Here is a 23,265-nt window from a genome sequence, read left to right as displayed (position 1 = left end):
ACAGTTTTTTCCTTTTTAGTAAAATTTATTGGGGTGATATTGGTTAACACAAGTTTTAAGTGTACAATTTTATAAAACATCATCTGCACATTACATGTGTGCTCACCACCCAAAGTCTAAGTCTTCTGTCACCATATATATGGCCCCCTTTACCCTCTTAATCCTCCCACATTTTTTTCTTGAACCACTTGAAATTGTAGCGCTTGTGACACTTTATTTACATCTAAGAATGAGAATAGTCATATATGAGCACAACATAATATCAATGAGACAAATAAGAAAATCCTAATTCCATAATCCTGTCCAAGTAAACTTGTTGAATTACATCAGGAGTCAAATAATTTTACTCTGTGGTGCTAATAAATTTGATTGCTTGCCTAACGTGGTAATTGTTCAGTCTCTCCATTTCAAAGTAAAAAATTTGTGGAATGATACTTTGGCACCAGAAGAAGTTTTGTTACTCTCAACAACTTTTCACTTTTTTTTTTTTTTTGCATCCATTAATGATCTTTGCCTGAATAATTTGTTACAATAGGGTTGCCTATTACTTTTTAAACTTGGATATTGTATTTTTAAAAAAGGAGAAAAAGACAATTGATGTTTTTCTTGTTGCTTGGATGTTTCTGAAAAGGAAATGGTAGTAGTTGGGTATTATCCACAGTGCTTTTTAGCTTTTGGACTAAATATTTTAATCATTTGAAATTTACCAAATATAATGCATTATCAGTAATACTAATTTTTGTTTCCAACAGCTGCCAACATTGTCATCCAGACTGAACCACCAGTTCCTGTTTCAATTAATAGCAACATAACCAGAGTAGTTCTTGAACCAGATAGCCGAAAGAGAGCTGTGAGTGGTTTGGAAGGGCCACTCACAAAGAAACCTTGGCTGGGAAAGTAAGATAATTTGTTAATTAGTAACATCTCATTGCTGTTTTTGTTTGCATTATTAAGTTTGTAAAATTAAGAGTCGTCATTAATCAATGATTATCAAACTATGTGTCTCGAAGTTCGAGTTCCCAGAGGCATCCTTAGAATGTCTTAAAAATTGAACAGCTAACAAAATATAATAGATATTAGTAATTTGTACCTACTTATTTCTAGGGCTAATTAAGAGTTATTGAGACTTTGGAAATGAACAGAAAAGAAGAAAAAATGTTGTACTTTTGCAGAATTTGAAACATGCTCCATAAAAAGAAAATGATGTTATATTCTTTAATGTTAGATACCTTGATAATTGTAGATCTATTTAGCATGATTTTAATTTCAGTTGGGCCTCCTCTTTTTATGATATTTTGACATTCAGTTTTTCTTTTCTTTACCTGTTCTATTCCCATGTGATAAGAATGATGTGAAAATTATTTAGTAATTTGTAAAGAATGTTAAATGCTTACAAAAGACATTTAATAAGTATAACCTTACATGCTTTGCTGACATATTTCTTGGCTAGGCATAAGGTGGGAGAATTAACCACGATTTATTAATATTCCTTTCAGGCAAGGAAATAACAATCAGAGTAAACCAGGATTCTTAAGAAAGAATCAGTATACAAATACCAAATTAGAAGTCAAGAAAATCCCTCAGGAATTGAACAACATTACCAAGCTCAATGAACACTTCAGCAAATTTGGAACTATTGTTAACATTCAGGTAAATGTGGCTACACTGGCAACAGAATCTATGTATTTTATGTATCTTTGAAAATATTCATACCAGCTCATCTTGCTTAAATGAGCCAGTGATTAGTCTGATTATCTTGTCTAAGAGTTTTAAATTCATCCGTATATGTGTACATCCAATTTAATGATGGAATTATTAAGCTGAATTTGTTTTTTAGAATTGATTTGATTCTTTTTTGCTACCTCTTCCTGAAAGAATGGGGTACTTACTGTATTTTTATAGTTCCTTCTCTGGACAAATGATTTTATTACCTGCTTTAATATTCTACTGGTAGGTGAGATTCTTGATAATTTCTAATATTGTAATTTTGTCTACTGACTGGTTTTTATGTTGTGGTGAAGCAGTTATTGGTTAAGGATAGTTTTAATTTTGAAAATTTTAGGCAGCGCAACATATTATTAACATCAAATTGTAGCTTTTGTATTTTGCTGTCTACTTGATAGATATTTGGAATTATGAATCTGTGATTGGGTGTTAGGCTGTAATTGAGGGTACTCGGAGGCCTGTTCAAGTTGTATTTTCAGTCAGTTACTTAGCATTGACATCAAACCAAAATATAATTTATATAACTGAGTTTAAGAAGGTAGTGCTGGGTGACTTGATCTTTCAAAGAATTGAGCCAAAGTAGTATTTTTGAGAGATTTTAAGGTAGTTTTTCCCGAGTGCAGAAGTTTTAATGTTTAATTTTACAGATAATTGGAAATATATTAAACAAAAGTAGGAAAACAAATTACTGAAATCTCACCACTTAGTAGTTACAATTATTAATCCTTCGATGAGAAGACATACCGTATTTATATAGAAGAATACACACACACAAGCGTGCACATACACATTTTCTCTTTTTAAAAATGCTTCACATGCTTAAAAAATAACAAAAGATGTGACCATACAAATGTCTCTAACTACCTTATTTCTCTTAAGTTTTTCTTAGGTCATTATTCTTTATGGCATGTAGAAAAATTAGATTACTTAGTATAGATGGATATATAAGTCTGCTTGGGTTTCCATAAAATATCCCACAGACTGGGATATTTTTATTTGATATAATATAAATTTATTTTGGGGAAATCCAAGATCAAAGTGCTGGCCAAAATGGTTCCTGGCGAAGACTCTTTTTCTGGTTTGTAAATGGCTACCTTCTAGCTGTGTCTTCACATGGTGGAAGGAGAGAGAGGGAGATGGAGAGAGATCTCTTCTTATTTTTTATTTATTTATTTTTTTAGGCAAGGCAACCCTTGGTTGACCTCACAGATTGCAAGGACCTTGTCAGCTTACAATCCCTTATTTTTTTATTTTTTACGCCTATAGCACCTGGTCTTCCTAAGTGGTCTCCCTTCCAAGTACTAACCAGGCCTGATTCTGCTTAGTTTCTGAGATCAGATGGGATCAGTCTTGTTCAGGGTAGCATGGCTGTAATTGAGAGATCTCTGAGAAAGCCACCAAATCTATCGATTAGGGCCCCACCTTTATGACCTCATTTAACCTCAGTTGCTTCTTAAAGGCTTATCTCCAAATGGTCACACTGGGGTTAGGACTTCAACATATAAACTGGGGGGAGGGGCATAATCTAGTCTATAGCAATAGGCCATAATTTATTTAATTATTCCATATTGTTGGGAATTTATGTAGTTTCTATTAATTTGCAAAAAACAATGCTGTGGTGAGCCTCCTTGTGGATAAATCTTTAGTTACTTTTTATGCTTCATTGCTGAATTAAAGAAAACTTTAAGACTTTAATTGAACTAAATTGTTTCCAAAAAGGTTGTATCAATCAATACTCTCAAATAAAGTGTCTGAAACCTCATCAGCACTGTAATATGGATCCATTAAATTTTTTAGTGAGTTTCATAAGTGAAAAATTATGCTTGTTTTAATTTTTTTTTAAATTATTATTACTATGTAGACTCTAATTTATGTAAGCCATTTGCAGTTCTTTTGGATTTACCTATCCATTGTCTTTGCCCATTTTTTAGGAAGGCACTTAGAATAATGCTTTTCCAAGCCTTTGGCTTGTCATAGTTAAAATACTTGTTACATTTGTCATTTATTTTGTTTAAGGCATGTTTGGACTGACAAGTTTTAAAATTTTACTGGTCAAATCTGTTGTCTTCCTTTATGGATCCTACCTTGATCGGTATACATACAAAGACCTTCCAAAGCCTGAGATTATATAGAAATTCACCTTTTTTCTTCTGGGTTTTTATGGGGTATTTTGTTTGTTTGTTAATGTAAAACTCTTTTCTTTCTTTGTAGCTTATTTGAATGTAAGATATCAGGGAGGGATCTAACAACTCTCCCCTAAGTGGCTAAATGACATTAATAGAATTACTTATTAAATAATCTAACATTCTTCCATATATAATTTCGAAATAGGCATATCATCTTTTAGAGGATAGAGAAATTTACAAGGTGTTCACAATGGATATTAGCTGGTTGTTTTCTTCTGAATTTTTTATTAATCACTTATTTGCATTTTATTCTTCAGTAATATCTCTGTTTTTTGTTGTTGCTTTTGTTTTTTCTTACAGGTTGCTTTTAAGGGAGATCCAGAAGCTGCCCTCATCCAATATCTTACTAATGAGGAGGCCAGGAAAGCCATTTCCAGCACTGAAGCAGTTCTAAACAACCGATTCATTCGAGTCTTATGGCATAGAGAAAATAATGAACAACCAGCACTACAGTCCCCAACACAGCTGCTCCTGCAACAACAGCAAACACTTAGTCACCTGTCACAGCAGCACCATCACCTGCCACAGCATCTTCATCAGCAGTCTCCTCCTTCAACGGTACACGGAGGTATCCAGAAGGTAATCTGGCTCACAGGGAATTAGAAGTCTTCTAGTCCCACTCTCTATATCAGTGTTGCCCAATTTGCAGTCCTTTGGTCTTCTACATCAGAGCCACTCAATTGGTTCTGCAGGCTAGCAACATCTGTTCTCCTGGGAGCAATTTCTTGGGCCTCACCCCAACTTAATGAATCGGAATCTCTATGGGTGTGGCCCAGGAATCTGTTTTAATAAGTTCTCCAGGTGATTCTTAGGCACCTTGAAGTTTAAAAAGTGCTGTTCTACATGAGAATCACTTATTTGGGTGCAAATTCCTGGGCCTTTCCAAACCTACAGAATCAATCTTTTGCTATAGGGTTTATAAATCTTCATGTTTAAGAGATACCCTTAGTAATTCTGAACACTGAAGTATAATAGCTGTTTACCACTGAACAGCTCTGAATCTAGAACTTCTTAGTTTTTGTGTTAGAATTAGTCACCCTTGTACCCATCTTTTTGTCTTACTTTTCCCATATATAGAAAAATTCTATTTTTTTTAAAACTGAAATGGAAGCTCCAAGAGAATAGGATTTTGTCTGTTTTATTCATTCTGTCCCTAGTGCCTAAAACAAGGTCTGGCACATACTGCTCAAAATATATTTGAATGAATAGATGAAAGAAGGAAAGAACAAACCACGGTGCATTAGAGCTGTTTAGATATTGATGATAATGATAATCTCCTAGGTGTTCTCTTATTTGGATTAAATGCATTCAGATTTTTAAAATGAAAAGTATTCCTTATAGTACATAGTCTTAATTCCATTCATCGTCTTACTTATTTGCACCTATCCTTGCATTTCTTTCTTATCTTCCTCCCCAGAGTAATCACTGTCCTAAATTTGTATCATTCCCGGGCATTTTAATAACTTTTACCACTTATGTGTTTATTTTGTACAGATGATAAACAAACCACAGACACCAGGTGCATATGTTCTTAACAAAGTCCCTGTGAAACATCGTCTTGGACATGCCAGTGGTAACCAGGGTGATGCAGCACACTTGTTGAATCAGTCAAGTGGTGCTGGAGAAGATTGCCAGGTACATATTTCTGTGAACCTCAGATGCATTTGGAGTTGTTCGATGATAAAAAGAAATTAACAAATTGATGATCATTGAGATTTGTAATGTTTCTTCCTCAGTCAAGATAAGTGTGACAGCTAACGTATGTGTGGTAGATACACTTTCCTAATTTCAATGATTCAACCAGAAATTTGCTAAATTTTTTTCTATTCAAAGCTAAGTAGGGATTTGAGAATTTTAGCTATCAATAGGTAGCTGTCTTTATTAGTTCATTTCCTTTATAATTTTTCCTCTTTAATGTGATTAAGAACATAGTGAAGGGGATTCTGTCATAATCAAAAGCCAAACTGTGAATTAATGCTTTACATAGTTTCTTTTGCTTTTAGGAATACATCTAAACAGTGACTCTTGAACATAGTGATTATTTCAAAGAGAACTAGGAAAACTCTGAAAAAGGACAACAGGACGGCGAGCCCTATTAGACATTAAAAAAAACCTATGAAGTCTGTATAGCTAAAACAATTTGATACTGGTACATGAGGAGACAAACCATTGGAACAGAATAGAAGACCGAGAAATAGACTCACTTGCAAATGAGAATTTATTATTTGCCAACAAAGTATCTCAGATCAGTGGGGGAAATATGGACTTTATGATAAATGGTATTGGGATAACTGGATAGTCATGTAGAAAAAGTAGAATTAGATCCATTTTAAAAATTATATAATAAACAGGGTAATAATTTCTAAAAGGATCTGAGATTTAGATGTTGATGGAAATGCTAAATGGTACAGCCCCCATGAAAGGAAATTTGGCAGTACCTGGCAAAATTATATGTGCATTTACTCTAAACCAGTAATACTCTTAAAGAGTCTATGCCAAAGGTACACTAGTCAAACTATGTAAAGACACATTCAGAGTTAGTAATTATAGACTCTAATAGCAAAATACTGGAAAGAACTCAAATTCGTAGGAGACTGGTTACTCAGAAGTGTAGTACAGCTACATGATAGCGTATGTGTGCAGTTTTACGAAGGCATGAAGAATATATATATACTGTGGAGCGATCATCAGGATATATTAAAAAAGGCAAAATGAAACAAAAAATGTATGGTCAGCCACTGTTGGTAGAAGAAAGAGCAATGAACATACCATGTAAGCAGTTGCTTATAATTGAAAAAAACAAAATTTTATATAATTTAAATCTTGGTGGTTATGGCCAGGATAGAAGAAACTAGACAACTTTGACTATGTCTTGTTTTGTAGATTTATCTTGGAATCATCCATGTAAATGCTGCATGTAACTATAAAATTAAATGAAATAAAAGTAGTAATCCCTAAAAATTATAAAGAAAAAAATAAACTAGCATGTCTTCAAAGTGTCTTAAAACATCGTTATTTGACTCTGTTCCTAACAAGATATACCCTGAGGACAAAAAGCAGTTTTTAAAATCTGAACAGTCGTATTACCGGCTATGTTGATACTCTGAAACTGGTTTTTGAGCATTGTAGGACAAATCAGATGAGGAATTAATATTGGTATTACTGACAACCGAACTTTCCAATGTGGTTGAAAAGAGATGTGAGGTAGATAAGATTAAGTAAAAAACCAGTGTCCTCTGTTTGAATTGAAAGTATCAATATAAATTCATATTGTATTTTAACTAAGAAACAAGGTAGTATAAACATTCCAAAACATTTCCTAATTCTCTTCACTGAAGAGGTCTAGAAACAGTGACCAGCCCAATGATAATGAGCCCCGCCTCCCCCCTCAAAACAAACAAAAAACAAACAAACGAAACACCAGCACCCAAAAGAACCAGGGGAATGGCTGTCTCCAGATCTGGGGCTGACAATGTTCCAGATGAGTCTAAAATATTTTGTCAAAACAGAAAAAGAGGAAGTTGTCAAAGATTACTAGAATCCTGTCAAAGAATGCAAAAATGTCATAAAGACTCTAGATCTACTCACCAATTTAAAAAAACTTTAGAGATCAGAGGGAAAAGCTAAAGGGTACCATCCTGTAGTGAATGCTACAGGATGAGTGACCTGGTCTCTTCCAACAAATAATTTTCAAGAAAGAAGGAGAGAGGAAACAATTAAAAGTGACTTTAAAAAAATATAACCAGTTACACTGTATGGACTTTAACAGATCCCAATTCAAATGGGGAAAAATATTTAGTAGTACAATCTGGAGAAGTAATTATTTAATGAAGTAAAGAAGTAATTATTTTAGTCTATGGCCATGCTAGTCTAATTATTTAAAGAAGTAATTATTTTAGTCTATGGCCATGCTATCCTTAACAAGCCCGATCCAATCTGATCTTGGAAGCTAAGCAGGGTTGGGCCTGGTTAGTACTTGGATGGGAGACCACCTATGAAGACCAGGTGCTGTAGGCGTAAAAAATAAAAAAAATAAGGGATTGTAAGCTGACAAGGTCCTTGCAATCTGTGAGGTCAACCAAGGGTTGCCTTGCCTAAAAAAAAAAGTTATTATTTTAAGTGTGATGATGGTATTGTGGTTATGTTTAAAAAGGAAAGAAGTTCTTTTAGAGATACAACTGCAATATTTACAGATAAAACGATATGTTTAGTATAAAGATGTAGTTAGGGATTTAAATAAAACAGGATTATTTCATGTATTGATAATTGTTCCTGCTTGTTGATTGATATATCAAGTTTTTTATGTAATGACTTTTGTCCGTTTTCAAAAATTTAGTTATAAAAAGATAGAACAATAAAAACAGTTATAGTCTTTGCAGCTAGTCATCCTTGACTTCACCTGCCCTTTACTAGCTGTGTTAGATAACTAGTGAGCATTGATTTCCTTTTCAATAAACTGAGTTGCAATGGTGATTTAAAGATTCCATATTGATAAAGCATGAATGGAAACTGCTTAGCATATAATAATTCCTCAGTAAATTGTAGGTTTATCATTTTCGTTTGAATAAATGATAACATGAACATCAGTTATGTATGGTTTCTGTAGTATTTGAGAGATTTTCATATGTAAAGTAGCTTAATTTTAAGGACTGTTAAGTAGTATATGATTGAAACTAGTTTTGTATTTGGATATATTATTTACATGATTGAATTTTCCAAGAATTTCTTAGTATTATATCCTGTATCTCTTACATCATGTATTCAAATTTTAATATAAAAATGAAGAATGGAGTATGTTAGAAAACACTCGAAACAGAGATTATAGTGTAATGTGTAGCTCTGCTGTGCTTTAAAGAAGAGAAGATTAACTGGAGAGTCATCTGTTCAGAAAAGGAAACTAAATACCAAAACTAGTGTAGTAAACATGGCCACCACTTTGTTTGTAAGGTCAGATCTGTGAGCTAACTACTTGTCTTAGTTTTATTAAAAACTCATATAGCATTTGATTAAATATAACATTAAGATTATGATTACAAAGTACCTTAATTCCTAGAAGGGTTTGCAGTTATCAGAAATGTGGGCTCTTTTTGGCACTTCACATATGGAAAATAACTTATGACAGTACCCTCCAGCCAAAGACCACCAGGAGCACACCTAGAGAGCTTATTCAGTGAGGGAATGTACACAGTAAAACCATGGGCACCTCAGAGGGTATGAGAAAGGACTTACTTTAGGATTAGGCTGTGTTAGGTGATTTTGGGGAATGTTTAAGGAAGGAAACAATTCTATGATCAGATATCTTAAGTGTTACCTTGAAGGAGGGAAGACTAGAATAAGGCTAAAGCAGTAATTGGTAAAGAAACTAGTCATTTCTGTTAGCCAAGGTAGAGAGATGTTTAGTCATTTTTACAGTTAGGATATTACTCATGTTTTTTTCTGTGTTCAGTCATGATTATGGAGTGATCTTGTTATTGTCTTGATCCATCATGGTCACAAGAGTGGCCTTATCTGAGGATGATATTCTATGAAATTATTTAGGTTTAACCAGAAGACACTAAGGCCTACCTGTGAATAGCAAGTCAGCTCCTAGATATCATGACTTGTTCTTTTTCTCACAGTAAAAAATATAAAGAGAAGAAAAATACACGATTGCACTTAGAAACAACATTATTGCTAAAAATTAACTTTTGCTTTTGTATTAGAGTGACATTTGAATTTATGTATAAATAACTAGTTTTATAAATATGGTTTTTAAATGACGAAAAAATTGACTCCTAAAAAAAAGAAATATATGCAGTCTTTCTAAAAAATGATCTTAAAGCATTTCTAAGATTTAATTTAATCATATTTGTGTTTCATAGATATTTTCAACTCCAGGCCATCCAAAAATGATTTACAGCTCCTCAAACTTAAAGACTCCTTCAAAACTTTGTTCAGGGTCTAAATCTCATGATGTTCAAGAAGTTCTTAAAAAGAAGCAGGTAACAGCTTTGATTCTTCTTTCCTTAAAGAGGAAAGGACCCCTTGAATTCTTAAGTGATTATGCTAACATTTGTGAACAGTTCATGTTGTTATGGGACTGCATCATGTTTATTTAGCTGCTGCTTGATGCTGTCTACACTTGAACAAAAGATGATCAACCAAAAATATGTTTCACAGTTGTCTGTTTTAGTGGCTACATCAAGCACAAGGAAAGACTATTTTCTGTATAAAAGTAAACAATACTGAGCTGTCATGTTTTTTTCATTCTTGAAAGGATAGAAGGATTGTATTTCATTATTTTCTCTTTTACTTTCTTTATGGCTTTGAAAGTTAGATAATATTTCACATGAAGTATAGCATTTATGTAATTATTCATCCGACTCAATTCTGAGTTTCCTACCATTTTAGATTTACACTCACATAGAGTTTTTCAGGCAAATAGATATTTATATGTAATAACTTGGTATAATTGGAGATTTAATTAAAAGAGGGGTGAGAGGCAACATTTTCCTGGCAAAAACCCATAGATTTTACTGTTGTTTCTAACCTGTTGCTGCATCTCACATTTTTAAACTTTAAACTTCAAAAATAAGATTTGACTTATTACATTGGCAAGTGAGAACAGCTCTTGTTTTTCTTCATAAATACATTCAGGTCATTCAAATGAATAAACCTCATAGATACAGTATTTTATTTTTATTTATTTATTTTTTTAATCCACCCCTCCTCTTCTTCTACCTGTGACCTACGGATGTTGCCGTCCCCCTTAACTGGATCTCTGAAGGCGGGGTGTCCCCTCCCACATGCTCGCAGCGTGCACCCAAGGCCTGGCACACCCACAGTATTTTATGTATTTTTTAAAGTAGTTATAAATGTAAACTCTTTTATTTTGAATGTGATGGGAAAATACATTTAAAGATTTTATTTCTGGTTTCAGCTATTTTTTGATTAGGAGGAAAATCTTTTTTATAGGGATTCCCCAGAAGAAATGAGTTGAGAATAAGGCAGCCTTAAGTATCGTTGGAAAATTTCATTATCCGTTACTAACTTTTATTTACCTGTTCGTATAGGAAGCAATGAAGCTACAACAAGATATGAGGAAAAAGAGGCAAGAAGTGTTAGAAAAACAAATAGAATGCCAGAAGGTAAGATAAGAGCTCATTATTTGCCTCTTGGAAATGATGTATAGAATGGATTTTACAAAGATATCCCTAATGGTAAAGTTTTAAGAGTTACTTATATTGAACTTTACTGAGCATAGTTTACGTTTTTCTGTTTATTTTGTAGATGCTAATATCCAAGCTAGAAAAAAACAAAAACATGAAACCAGAAGAGAGAGCAAATATAATGAAGACTTTGAAAGAGCTTGGAGAAAAGATCTCACAACTAAAAGATGAATTAAAAACATCTTCTGCAGTGTCTATACCATCTAAAGTTAAGACCAAAACAGAGGTATCTGTTTGCATTTTTCATTTAAGATAGGGTTATTGAACATCTGTTATGTGCTTGGCACTTTGAAAGTGCAGTGGTGCCCTTAGGTAGCCAGTGTTCTAATGGGGAGACAATTACAGTAACAGGTTTTTAAACTATATCTATAGATGCTATCAACTATGGTTCTCTGCGCTGAAAATGAAACTGTTAAGAGTGATGGTGAGCAAAGAGATATTTCCTATTTTAGCAGAGTTTTTTTTTTATAATTCTATTATAATGCAGTAAAACTATTCCTTTTAATAATCAGAAGGTATCATTGGCTTTAATATGGGTAAAAATGTGACATTCTGTTGGGAAAAATAATCAGAAGTCCTAGATCCATTTAAGTCTAATTTCGTTAAATTCTATTTGTTTCCTTATTATAGGAGAATGATAACTTTACATAGTGGTTCCATTATACCACAACTCTGTAGTGGGATTTTAATTTCCAGCCCTTTGGGAACTGGGAATATATATAGAACACAAATTTTTATGAACAATATTAGATTACATTTGAAATTGTGGTTTTCTATTAGTATAGGAATGTAAAGTGTTTTATTAAGATCGCTTTATAAGGATAAAAATGTTTTTATTGAAATTTCACCCAATTACAGAAGGAACATGTACACCTTTAGAAAATTAAAGAGAATATGGGAGAAAAAAATCAGTCACATACCTAAAGGCTGATAATTTGTCTCTTACCAAAAAAAAAAAAAAGTAGCAGTAATTATAGAGTTTATATCTGAAAGCAATTATTAACTGTTACATTTGTACTATTAATGAATTTTTATATAATTTATTTTGTCCCATCGTGTTTCATTTATGATGTTTTATTATGTGAAAATTATTCTCAGCTCCTTTATCTCAGATGATTGTTTTCAAGTTTAAATTTTTAGGCCATTTTAAGCAGTAATACTGCTTATTATTTTTATTGATATTATTATACTCTCTACATGTTGTCAGTATATCTATAAGGTTACTTTCTCTAAAAGAGAAAGTATGTAATGTGTTTATTATATCACTTCCATTTTTTCAAAAGAGATATGTGTTATTCTGTAAGTATAATATTCTAAATAAATAAGATCTTTGGAAGTTATCTAAAAAATAAATTTTACTTTTAATTTTTCCAAAGGCCCAGAAAGAACTATTAGATACAGAACTGGACCTTCACAAGAGGCTATCCTCAGGAGAAGACACAACTGAGTTACGGAAGAAGCTCAGTCAGTTACAGGTTGAGGTGAGGCTTAAGAGAAGTTACTAACTCAAAAAATAGTTTTCTTCTATTTTCCAAGGTTTAGTCTAACAAAGTATATTGTATTCTACCTTTGATTGTTGTTATTCAGGCTGCTCGATTAGGTATTTTACCTGTGGGCCGAGGAAAGACCATCTCCTCTCAAGGTCGAGGAAGAGGCCGGGGTCGTGGAGGAAGAGGAAGGGGCTCACTAAACCACATGGTGGTGGACCACCGCCCCAAAGCACTAACTGTCGGATTCACTGAAGAGGAAAAAGATGATTTACTTCAGCATTTCTCAGTAAGTTTTTAAAGTGACAAATGCTAACTCTAAAAACACTATACAGCATTTGCTGGCTGTATTGTCTATAAATGTCCAATGTTTTATAGATTATTTTTATCGATAAGATGTAAAAACGTGGATATTAGCAAATTCTTATTGATATATTTGAAGGTCAAGAAGCAACTTATACTCTGTGATTCCATAATACTCCTCATAAATGCATTTGTAGTGAGAAGTTGTTCTGAAGTTATATTCGATTTTTATTTTAGGGATATTACATAGTTTACTGGGGGTTTATAGTAAGTGAAAATAATCTGGAATGGAGGCGAAATTCAAAGGAAGACTCTATTAGTATAAGACATGTTTAGTTATAGTCTCTCTCCAGTGGCAACCATTTACTTTTAGACAAACATAAAAATAGAGATTTGCTATAGGTAAGTCTTTATTATTTTACACATAAACGGTATATCTTATTTCCAACCACCCACATCATTCATTAAATATTCGTTGAGTGTTATTTGTGTGTAGCATTTGCATTAAGATCTCATTTACTCTTGAATAAGTGTATAAAGTACATGTAAAATCCAATGTGTACAGATGGGGAAATAAAAGCCTAAATGTAAGTGAACCAAGATCAAACAGTTAATAAATGGTAGGAACAAGATAGAAATACACTGTTGTATTGTGTTGTATTGGCTGTTAACACCCAGGATCCCTGTTCCTCAAACAACTTTTTTAAAGGAAAACATTTTCAGCCTTGTTAAGTGTTAAAGATGGTGAGGGAAATCTTAAAGAGCAAGACTTTATTCCAAAATTTCTTACTAGTTTGATGCCCATTAATCCTGTTTCACCCAACTATTGAAGAATAGTGGGTTGTTTTAAAATGTCCAGATTTTAGAACCTTTGGGCTATAGCCTTGGGCCATACTCTTGGGCCAGTTCTTTCACTAGTCTGACTCTTATTTTCTTTTTTTTTTTTGTAAAGTGGGAGACTAGCTTCTTCGAAGAGTAATGTTAATATCTGGAGGAGCACTACACATGTGGAGGCTGTTCTTGGTGATTGTTGATTTTTGTCTTTAATGTTGAGTATATAAAATTAAAATCTCCTTCACAAGTAAGGTGGGCATTTAGACCCAGGGCCAGCTCCGGTGAGGTGATAATGAGTTATATAAAGCAGAAGGTTTCAAAATTGGGTTCTGCAGAAGTTCCAGTTACAAAAATAGGTAATCTTGTTAGGTGGGATGCTGCATGCTGTGTCCTGAGGGTCACTGGAGACTGTATGTAGATGTGTCATACTCAAATGACTCTCCTTCCTTCACACAAGCAGAATCATTCTAGAGCATCTATTGATAACCAGTTTTTACATACATACGTTTGAGAAAACTGACATTCGGTTTGTGCAATGGGGCATGTCCAGGCATTTGGGGAAGGAGCAAGCAAAGCCAAGGCAGATGAGATAACTTCAAGGAGGAGACAGTGTCATTGGTTTAGACAGTGTTATTTGTTTTGATGTTATTTGACAGCCTTTGAGTAGTAGAAGTACACTTACAGATTCTTGGGCAGTTATAATATGCTTTCTTTGAAATAAATAGAGAAATACATATGCCTAGATATTATGGTAAATATATTTAGCAGACTTAAAGGGTAAGTAACTCTTCTTTGAGGTCTTTTATGTTCCACAAAGGCTAAGGTAGAATGTGTATGTTCAGTATTCTTTTACTGTCCTTAATAATTGTGAAGAGATCATGGAAAAACTATATTTGTATGAAAGATAATGTGCATGGGTTTTAGCGAAGTTATTCTGAAGAGTGAGGACCTGGTTCTGGAGTCCTTCAGTTTGTTTTTGTATTCAGTAATCTGCTAACAATTTATCATAAGAGAATTGTATGGTTACGTATAAATGACACCTATAAGGAAGCTCGGTGTAGCACCCTTTGTATTAGTGAAAATGGGAACAATCTGAATGCTAAACAGTATTTTGCTACTATTAAAAACGTGTTTTTAAAGAATAGAAAGACAAGAAAATTCTTAGGATTGACTTTTAAGTTAAAAAAAGTGAGATACAAGATTAAACATAAACTAGGAATGAAAGTGCATTAAATTGTTAGGTCTGGGTGGCAGAATTCAGGTTAATTTTTTATATTCTTCCTTCTAAGCATTTCTGTGTTTTCTCAGCATTCCAAATGAACATGTATTACTTTTTAAATCAGACTTTTTAACCTCACATTCACTTTTAGGTTGAAGCGTCAGCATTTTTATAGTATATTTTAAAACCAAATTTGAAGATATGTATTAATCTTGGACTTTTAGGTCCCAGATACCTATATAAGAATATGTGTAAATTAAAGTATACATGAATTTAAAATATAAAATACTTAATATACAATGTAAGCTATTTCTGACAACATAAAACATATGTAATAACATAAATATTTTAATAGTATATATCAGAAGTCAGCAGACATTTCTGTAAAGAGTCAGATAGTAAACATGTTAGATTTTGAGGACTACATATAGTCTCTGTCACGTTTTCTTCTCCTCCTCGGCCTTCATTTGCCTCTCCCTTTCCCTCTTCCTTCTTTTTCTCCTTATTTTCTTTTTTTTCCTTTTAAAAAATGTGAAAAACCATTCTTAGCTGACCGGCCATTGAAAACAAGATGCCAGGCTACATTTTGCCTGAAGACTGTAGTTTTCAGACTCCTGGTATATATTATTGTTACTTTATATATTAAATATTTAAGTTTAAAAATATGGAATAATGTTATATCATATATAAATGGAATTAAATATATTTTAAAGGTAAAATCAGTGAGTCCAGAAAGAACTTTTAAAAAAAGAATCCTTTTTTCTTTATCTTTCATTTGACACAGAGGTCTGAAGATATTAAAGACTTTTCCTGAGGAATTCTCTTTAAATATTTTAGTATTAAAGTTTAGGTCAGGAGCATCACATTTTAGGGCACAGTCAGGACAAGAGCTAATAAGCTGCATTCCTTTACCCCTGGTTAAAGAGGGGTTTGGCTAGTTTCAAAAGTTATTTATACTAAGTGTTTGGAATACTCGAACTATACTTTGATATTTTTCAGATAATACGCATCAATTTACACAATTTTTGAACTGTGGTAGTGTGATTTAGCTGTCATACTCAGTGATATAGGGTGCATCTTTTTTTTTCTTCTTCCTCATTATGAAAGTAATACATGCTTCTCAGGATTCATTTGGCTGCACATAAAAGATAACTTGAAAAATGTGGACATTTTCTTTTCAAGAAGTCTGGAGGTTGGGAGGTTTTGGGTTTAATTAATTCAGAAAGTTAGCCCACAGATTCTTTTCATACTTTTCCTCTGCTCTCCTATTATGTTGGCTTTTGTTCTTAGGCCTTTTTCTTCATGGTGTCAGGATAGCTGTAGCAACAACAAACATCATGGCTTCTAACAAGGATGTTAAAAGGCAGAAAAGGAAGTGTACCTTTCTTATGACATTTTTAAAGATAGTGAGTAAACCTTCCCAGAAAGTATTTCTTTCCTCTGCATCCCCCCAAAACCCCTCTCTTGTGAACTACTGATATTTACTGCTTTATGATGGTCAGTTAGGATGTTTCCCATTCTTTCACTATTATGAACAATGTTACATAGCTCTTACTGGATTTGGCATGTTTGAATAATTTGTTATGTGGGACAGTTTTACCTTGAGTTTTAAGACGAGTAGGTGTTTGACATTTGTTGAATGCATGGATGATCTGGGAATACTTGTCATAGTGGTATAGCATTTCAGAACAGGAAGTGAGAATAGCATTGTCAAACATGGGTGGGGCTATAAGAGATGCCATGAGATAAATAGACCGTTTTTAAAAAATTACTTATATTTTTAAGGTTTCAGTCTAAACATGTAGATTATCAAAGCCAAAGGCCAATAATTGTGTTGAGACAGTATTTGTTGTCCTTATCATGGCTTTTATAAGTAGAGTGATTTATATATATATATATTTTTTTTTTTTTCAAACAAAGACAGTTCCTTTTTAATGACATAGATATAAATCATGGACTGTCCTGGGCAAACCAAAACATGTGGTCCACTAATTAAAAGGGACCCCACTTTTTCAATCTCTTGTTGGAAATTGTAGATCCACTTTAACAGACTTTTCTCTCCATTATTATACTTTTTAAATAGCATAGAATTTGAAAAAACTGTAAGTATGTGTGAATATAAACTTTTGTGTTTTTTAAAAATCTGTTTTAGGCTGCAAACCAAGGGTCAAAATTCAAAGACCGTCGACTACAAATATCATGGCACAAGACCAAGGTGCCTTCTGTATCCACTGAGACTGAGGAAGAAGAAGTCAAGGAGGAGGTAAATTTAATGGTTGAAAATAAGAGTTGAATTAGATCGTTTCTCAATTATATATTTTTCTTAACATCGAATAATATTAAAAATAAATATTGAATTCCTTCATGCATACAGTTGAGACTAGTCTAGAAGTTTATTAAAGAATCAGCAGGTGCAGAAATATGAAAAACTCTTTGGGGGGTTATTTTCTGGTATAGGAGAGATTGTTCTTTATTTGCATTTATTTTGGTTTTATTTGGACTAGTTATTTTTGTTCTGGCAAGCAAGAACATGGATTACATGAATAAATTAAATTTTAGCTGGTTTTTATAGCTTTTCTTTGATTCAAGTTCTGTAAGTAATAGATTTGAGTTTCTTATTTTCCTTCTCTATACAGTTGGTTAAAATGAAAGTGTAAGGAAGTCGACACAAAAGAGAAGAATAGGAAAATCAAGGACTTAAATAATACATGTCTAAATAATCAGCTTCTTAAAATATATGAGAATTAATTTTGCTTTTTTACTGTTATATTTCTAATTGTTTTTTTTAAATGGACACTTAGCCAACATTGAAAGCTATTCCTGGTTCATCACTATTTGGGTTTTAAAAGATGTCTAGCATTTATGGTTAATCAAGAGTCTTCTAACCGTAAGGGGTAATTTTGTATATCAAAAGCAGAAACATTTCCTGTGTTAAAAAAGAAAGAAAGGAAAGAAAAATCTTGGCATTTAGGGAATATTTGTAAATAATTCTCCTTTAACATTTCAGATTTTTATGTAAGATTTGGAATATCAGTGTCTTGGAGAAGTTAGTATGTTCTCCCCTCATAAAAACTCAGACGTTAAAAGGAAAGGTTTAGGAGTTTGAATGATCATTTACTTTTCTAATTTTTAAGTTAATAGAATAAAATTAATGTCATCAAAAACACTTCTAGGAAATTTTTCTTTTATTTTTTCTAGTAAATGTTCATGTATTATTTTCTTGATGATACTAGAATAGAAATCATCTATTAAAACTAAGCCAAATTAGCAGAGAAGAAGAATATATTACACTTAAGAAAATGTTTTGGGTTTTTTGCCCTGAAAGATAATCTGAGTGTATCACTTGTAAATCCAGCCCAGGTTTTATATATTAGTTTGTTTGTGCTTTGGTCTAAAAAGTATTTTACTTAACTTTTTGTGCCATTAAATAGATTTTACTCTCTTTCTTTAGGAAACAGAAACCTCAGGTTTGTTTTTGCATGATGACGACGACGAAGATGAAGATGAATATGAGTCTCGTTCATGGCGAAGATGAAATCTGATGCAAGCTGTGTAATTTTTAGGAATATTGTTTAGAAGAACAACTTTTTAAAATTATTTAACGAAGTCAATGAGCCAAAAATTTTTTTTTATTTTTCTTTTCAACAAAGTAGATTTAAGGACAGCAAGTTTGCTATTTAAACACATCTCATAACTGTTCATGATATTAAAGCACCAAAGGCCTAGTGACTTTTACACAGTTGTGAAGATCCACAGGAATGACATGGATAATCTCTAGAGCCTTATTCTCCACACCACCTGTTTTTGTTGCTATTGGTGTTGGATTATGATGTAAATGACAGGGTGTTCAGAAATTTTATTTTGGATTATAATCTGCTGATAAAATTTCATTAAATGTCAAAATCGCCTGGAATCTCTTAACTCTTAGCTATTATGGATGGGTCGTCAGACAGTAGGAGATATTTGTGATTAAAATACCCTTTTGCTTTCAAGAGTTGTCTTGGAAGAAAAGTAAATTTATTTTAATTTTTTTTACTGAAGAGGAGTCCATTTTGTATTCTAAATTTGGCGGCGGGGGGGGCGTGTTATGTGCAGTAGTAAGTACTATTTTATTGTAAATCATAACAAACTCTATTCTTAAATGCTATAAAGTAGTGATAGCTAGCTCCATGGTATTTTCATTCTGTCATCAGATTAACTCCTGGACTTCTGCTGCTGATCCTTAATTTGCTTTGAAATTAGTGAGCACTGGTTCAGTTAGTCCTCTTTTTTTTTTTTTTTTTTTAAACATTCTCAGAATGTAAAAGGCTTTCACCTATTTCCCCTTTCTCATCCTTATTTTCTTTCTCCTGCCTTTTTATTAATAGACCTGCCTTACCCATTATTGAGATAAGTGATTCTTTTGGGCCACCAAAAGTCAGCCCTCAATAAAAAGTTTAAACCAGCACCTTGATAAATAAGCGTTTTGATGAGAATAATGGAAGGATTTGTGGGAGTCAGTCACCAGCTTTTTTTTTTTCTTTTTTAAAGCTTCAGTTTAGTTAATAGTTACACAAAAGGGTTAAAAAGTGTCTGAAATTCTTTTTCTTTTTTTAAAATTCTTTTCCTAAATTTAAACCATGATGGTGAGGTGATGGGGTAGGGTAGGGGTAGGGTAGGGTAGGGGGATGGGGATGCTAGTAATAAATGGGAGTCATAACTTGACTTTGATCAGATGACCTTATTTTTTGATAATTTTGTAGCTTGTTGCTATCCATGAACATATGCATCCTTCAGTAGACAGTTTCCTTCACTGTGTGCATTTTTACTGTACACTGTATAGAGTAGAGTATCTGTTAAGTAAAGTATATATGTAAATTTATGTCCTTGTGTTCTGAATGTTAGATGGAAAAGCAGAGGAGCAACACTACACTGTATTAACCCCTGGGGAAATAAAATGATTAATGTACATAGGATGTCACTTTTTCAAGGGTATACACATCTACGTTTTTATATGTGTGTGGTGTGAAAATTTGAAACTTCCTGTTGGCTTCAGAAGGTTCTTAGTGATCACTATATAAAGGATTTTTGTTTCCTGAGGTAAAGACTGTTTCTTAAAATAGAATCTATTCACTAAGAAACTTAAAACCATCAGGACTCTAGATTTACCTAGCTACAAGAAGTTTAATCCCACGTTCTGATTATCTTTTCTACATATTTTCCTGGAATGATGTGTCAAACCAGGATCATTTTTAAGTTTATGTAATTTCTCCATAATAATAAGGACTTCCTCTTTCTGGATTATTACTATATTTCTGATAACACTGAAACTAAAATAAGCTTATAAAAGAGTGGAAAAACATTACAATGGGGTGTACCTAGAGTAAGCAATCTTGCTCCTCCCTCCTCCATCATCTCTAATGAAATTTTCTTGATGTCTGTGGCTCAGTCGGTATATATTTTGAAAGATTCATTGTGGTGAATATTTTGAGTCCTGACAGTTTAAAACGTGATAGAGGGAACAAAGGATTTATATATTTTTTGTACAAAGTTTTTTCTTAAACTGTATAATTTTGTAAATAATTTGTTTGGTTTTTTTTTGTGTACTAAAACTACCAGCGTATAGATTTCAATAAGAATTGTTGTATTTTTGTATTTGGAAACTGAAAATTACAGTAAATTAATGGAGCTGTAAGAAAATTTTCAGTAGACTGACAGTTCAGCAGAATGAAATTCCTTTTCATATGATTTTTTAATCTCAAAATTGATATCTTATTACACTCAGTACAGAGAAAGTTGAGGATTTGTTTGACTTTTTAGTTATTGGGAGAGGGGGTGAAAAAGAAGGGTGTTAAAGTAAAGAATAGATAGATACTTTTTCCAGTAAGATTTGAGGCCTTTTGTGTAAATCTTTGTTTTTAATACACCTTAAGTAGGACTAAAATACTTTTAAAAGGTTCTAAGAATTCTAAAACATGTTTGACTCTCAAAAATGAATTCAAAATATGGATTAAATATTGTACAATTTAATGTTAGCATAAAATAGTTGAATATATATATATATATTTTTTTTTTCTTTAGTATTTTCTTTTATTCTTACCCTCAAATCCCCAAAGTATTAGAATTTCTCTTAAAAGTGAGTAACTACCATGACTTGTTTTCTTGGCATCTTCATTAACAGAAGTAACATATACCATCTGAGGCAAATTCTGTTCTTTTTAATGTGTATGACATCTTTCTAAGTAGCTCTAAGCAATAACAACCTCCAACACAGCTAGCTCAGCCTGGTTTACTAGTGGATTGCTGCCCAAGCTTTAAAAAGTAACCCCAGGGAATGCACACTTTCCCTCAATTTCTTCATGTTACAGTGGGAAAACATTATCACTAGCTAAGATGATAAATTGGAAAACAGTCTTGTTAGGGTGAAAAAGGTCCATGGTAATGGATCATTATTTCTAAAAGAAGAAAAAAATCATGTGAAAAGGAATAGTGGTTCCTCTTGATGTATAGTATGCCTGTATTATAGTTTTTACAAAATTGTGAACTTGTGTAATAGTATAATAGGAGATATTGTTGAATTTCTAACTGTTTATACATTTAAATTCATATATGTAATGTTTGTTTTATCAATTACAATCTGAATTTCTAAGACGCATGTTGACTTTTGCAATAAAGATGCAATATGGAATGGTTCACAATTGGACAAAAAAAAAGAGAAAAGATAAAAGCGTTACGAATTTAAAAGAATTTGGAAAATTTATGAACCATTCCAAAAATTATAACAATCACCAAAAGAGCTGTAATTCTGGCTTGTTCTGGAAAGAAAGAAAATGTGTGTGTATGCCTGCTTGTATGAGAGAGTGAGTGAGTAGTGGATATGTATGTGTGTTTTATGTTGGGTTCATGTACATGAGAGAATGCCATGCTTAGGAATTTGGGTACTGAAGTCACTGGCTATTAAATATTCAGTAGAATAACCCCTCCACAGGGTGGTCTTGAAAATAAAGAAGTGGATTCAAGTATTACAAATAATCTTTGATAGCCATATTTCTTTGTTGATGGATGAGTCTTGGTATCCCAGATATAAAGCACAAACAATTTTATGAAAGCAATTATTTTAATGTTATCTTAAGGATATTCAGTATGCCTGCCAACAGTAGGTAGATTGTTTTTCTTAAGCGTAAGAGAGAGAAGGGAAAGATCTTTACCTTAAAGAGATGACCCTTAATTGTGATGGATACTTGTAAGGAATAACAAGGAAGTGATTTTACACTCTAAGATATAGGTAGTGATAAGAAAGAGAAGTATATCACTGGGGCTCATATTTTCTAGTTTTAAAAATTGCATTTCTTGAAATTATAAAATTCCCCTGCAAGTGATTATGCATTGTCTAAGAAGTCATTCTTTAAATCTCAGCGTATACAGGAAAATGCTAAAGAATGGGAGTATATTTCATTTTCATTATTTTCAAATAAATTTTAGCCATATTTTATGAATTAGAAGATGGCAAATAAAGTAACCATTTGTTTTGAATAGATGCTGATTTATTCTATGTATGTTCATACTAAACATTAGTTCTGGGACTTTTAGGGGGGACAAACTGCTGCGCATAGTTATATCTTTAATATTAAGTCAAATATTTCACTAAAATGGACTTCTCATTAACAGATTATTGATTTTAGGTGATGTTTGTACTGATTTTGATGTAAATTATTCTAAAGCCATGGATAAATTTTTAATCATGAGCCCTAGTATACTATCTAGTCTGGGTCTAATGCTATAATAAAACATGAGTGTGTGTCTACATGTGGGATCACTTTTGGTGACAGGATTCCTTTAAACAAGTGGACCAGTATTCTGCAGGACAAACCTACCCATTCAGTAACTTTTTTAGTCTCAAAGCTCTATTCAAGGGGCCAACCAACACTGACTCAAAAAATAAGGCTATCTACTGCTATTGCATGTATTACGACTCACCTTTATTTACGCTAAATTGATTTTATTACCAAGTGATCTCCTTTCTACAGGATCATCTACCATTTGGCCTCTTACCTGGTTCTACAATCAACCTTAGGTTAACTAAACCATCCCAGCATTCTGAGATAGGTGACTTGATACAGGTGAAATTAAAGTCAGAATAGTGTTTGATGATCATAAGGCATTTATAGTTTGAGTCTACTCTTATGCTTCTGCAGATTTATTTTTTCTTTTTTTGGTGGTAGCGGTCACTAAGTATGAACATTGCTGATATTTTATCTTTGTATTTGTTATATTATCTTTTCGTAAGGAGCAAGGGAAGAAAGCCCTAATCTAATAGCCCATGA

The 23,265-nt window shown here is 32.7% G+C and overlaps 1 protein-coding gene and 2 pseudogenes across 3 annotated transcripts in view; 2 read left to right on the top strand and 1 right to left on the bottom strand.

Moving 5' to 3' along the window:
* Positions 1–22,747, top strand: part of RBM27 (RNA binding motif protein 27) — a 54,883-nt gene extending 32,136 nt beyond the window's left edge. For all 3 annotated transcript variants that reach the window (XM_006922965.3, XM_015598128.2, XM_015598127.2), the window contains 11 exons: positions 753–897; positions 1,497–1,650; positions 4,212–4,490; positions 5,406–5,546; positions 9,773–9,892; positions 10,964–11,038; positions 11,181–11,345; positions 12,496–12,600; positions 12,707–12,895; positions 17,115–17,225; positions 18,414–22,747. In XM_006922965.3, coding sequence (XP_006923027.1) covers positions 753–897; positions 1,497–1,650; positions 4,212–4,490; positions 5,406–5,546; positions 9,773–9,892; positions 10,964–11,038; positions 11,181–11,345; positions 12,496–12,600; positions 12,707–12,895; positions 17,115–17,225; positions 18,414–18,497 — 1,568 coding nt within the window. In that variant the 3' untranslated portion in view covers positions 18,498–22,747. The remainder of the gene's footprint in view (positions 1–752; positions 898–1,496; positions 1,651–4,211; positions 4,491–5,405; positions 5,547–9,772; positions 9,893–10,963; positions 11,039–11,180; positions 11,346–12,495; positions 12,601–12,706; positions 12,896–17,114; positions 17,226–18,413) is intronic.
* LOC112472023 lies at positions 2,983–3,101 on the bottom strand (annotated as a pseudogene).
* Positions 7,810–7,928, top strand: LOC112471949 (annotated as a pseudogene).
* Positions 22,748–23,265: the final 518 nt, after the last annotated feature.

Source organism: Pteropus alecto, unplaced genomic scaffold (genome assembly GCF_000325575.1).
Source record: "Pteropus alecto unplaced genomic scaffold, ASM32557v1 scaffold78, whole genome shotgun sequence".
NCBI lineage: Eukaryota > Metazoa > Chordata > Mammalia > Chiroptera > Pteropodidae > Pteropus > Pteropus alecto.
This window is presented reverse-complemented; position numbering and strand designations above follow the sequence as displayed.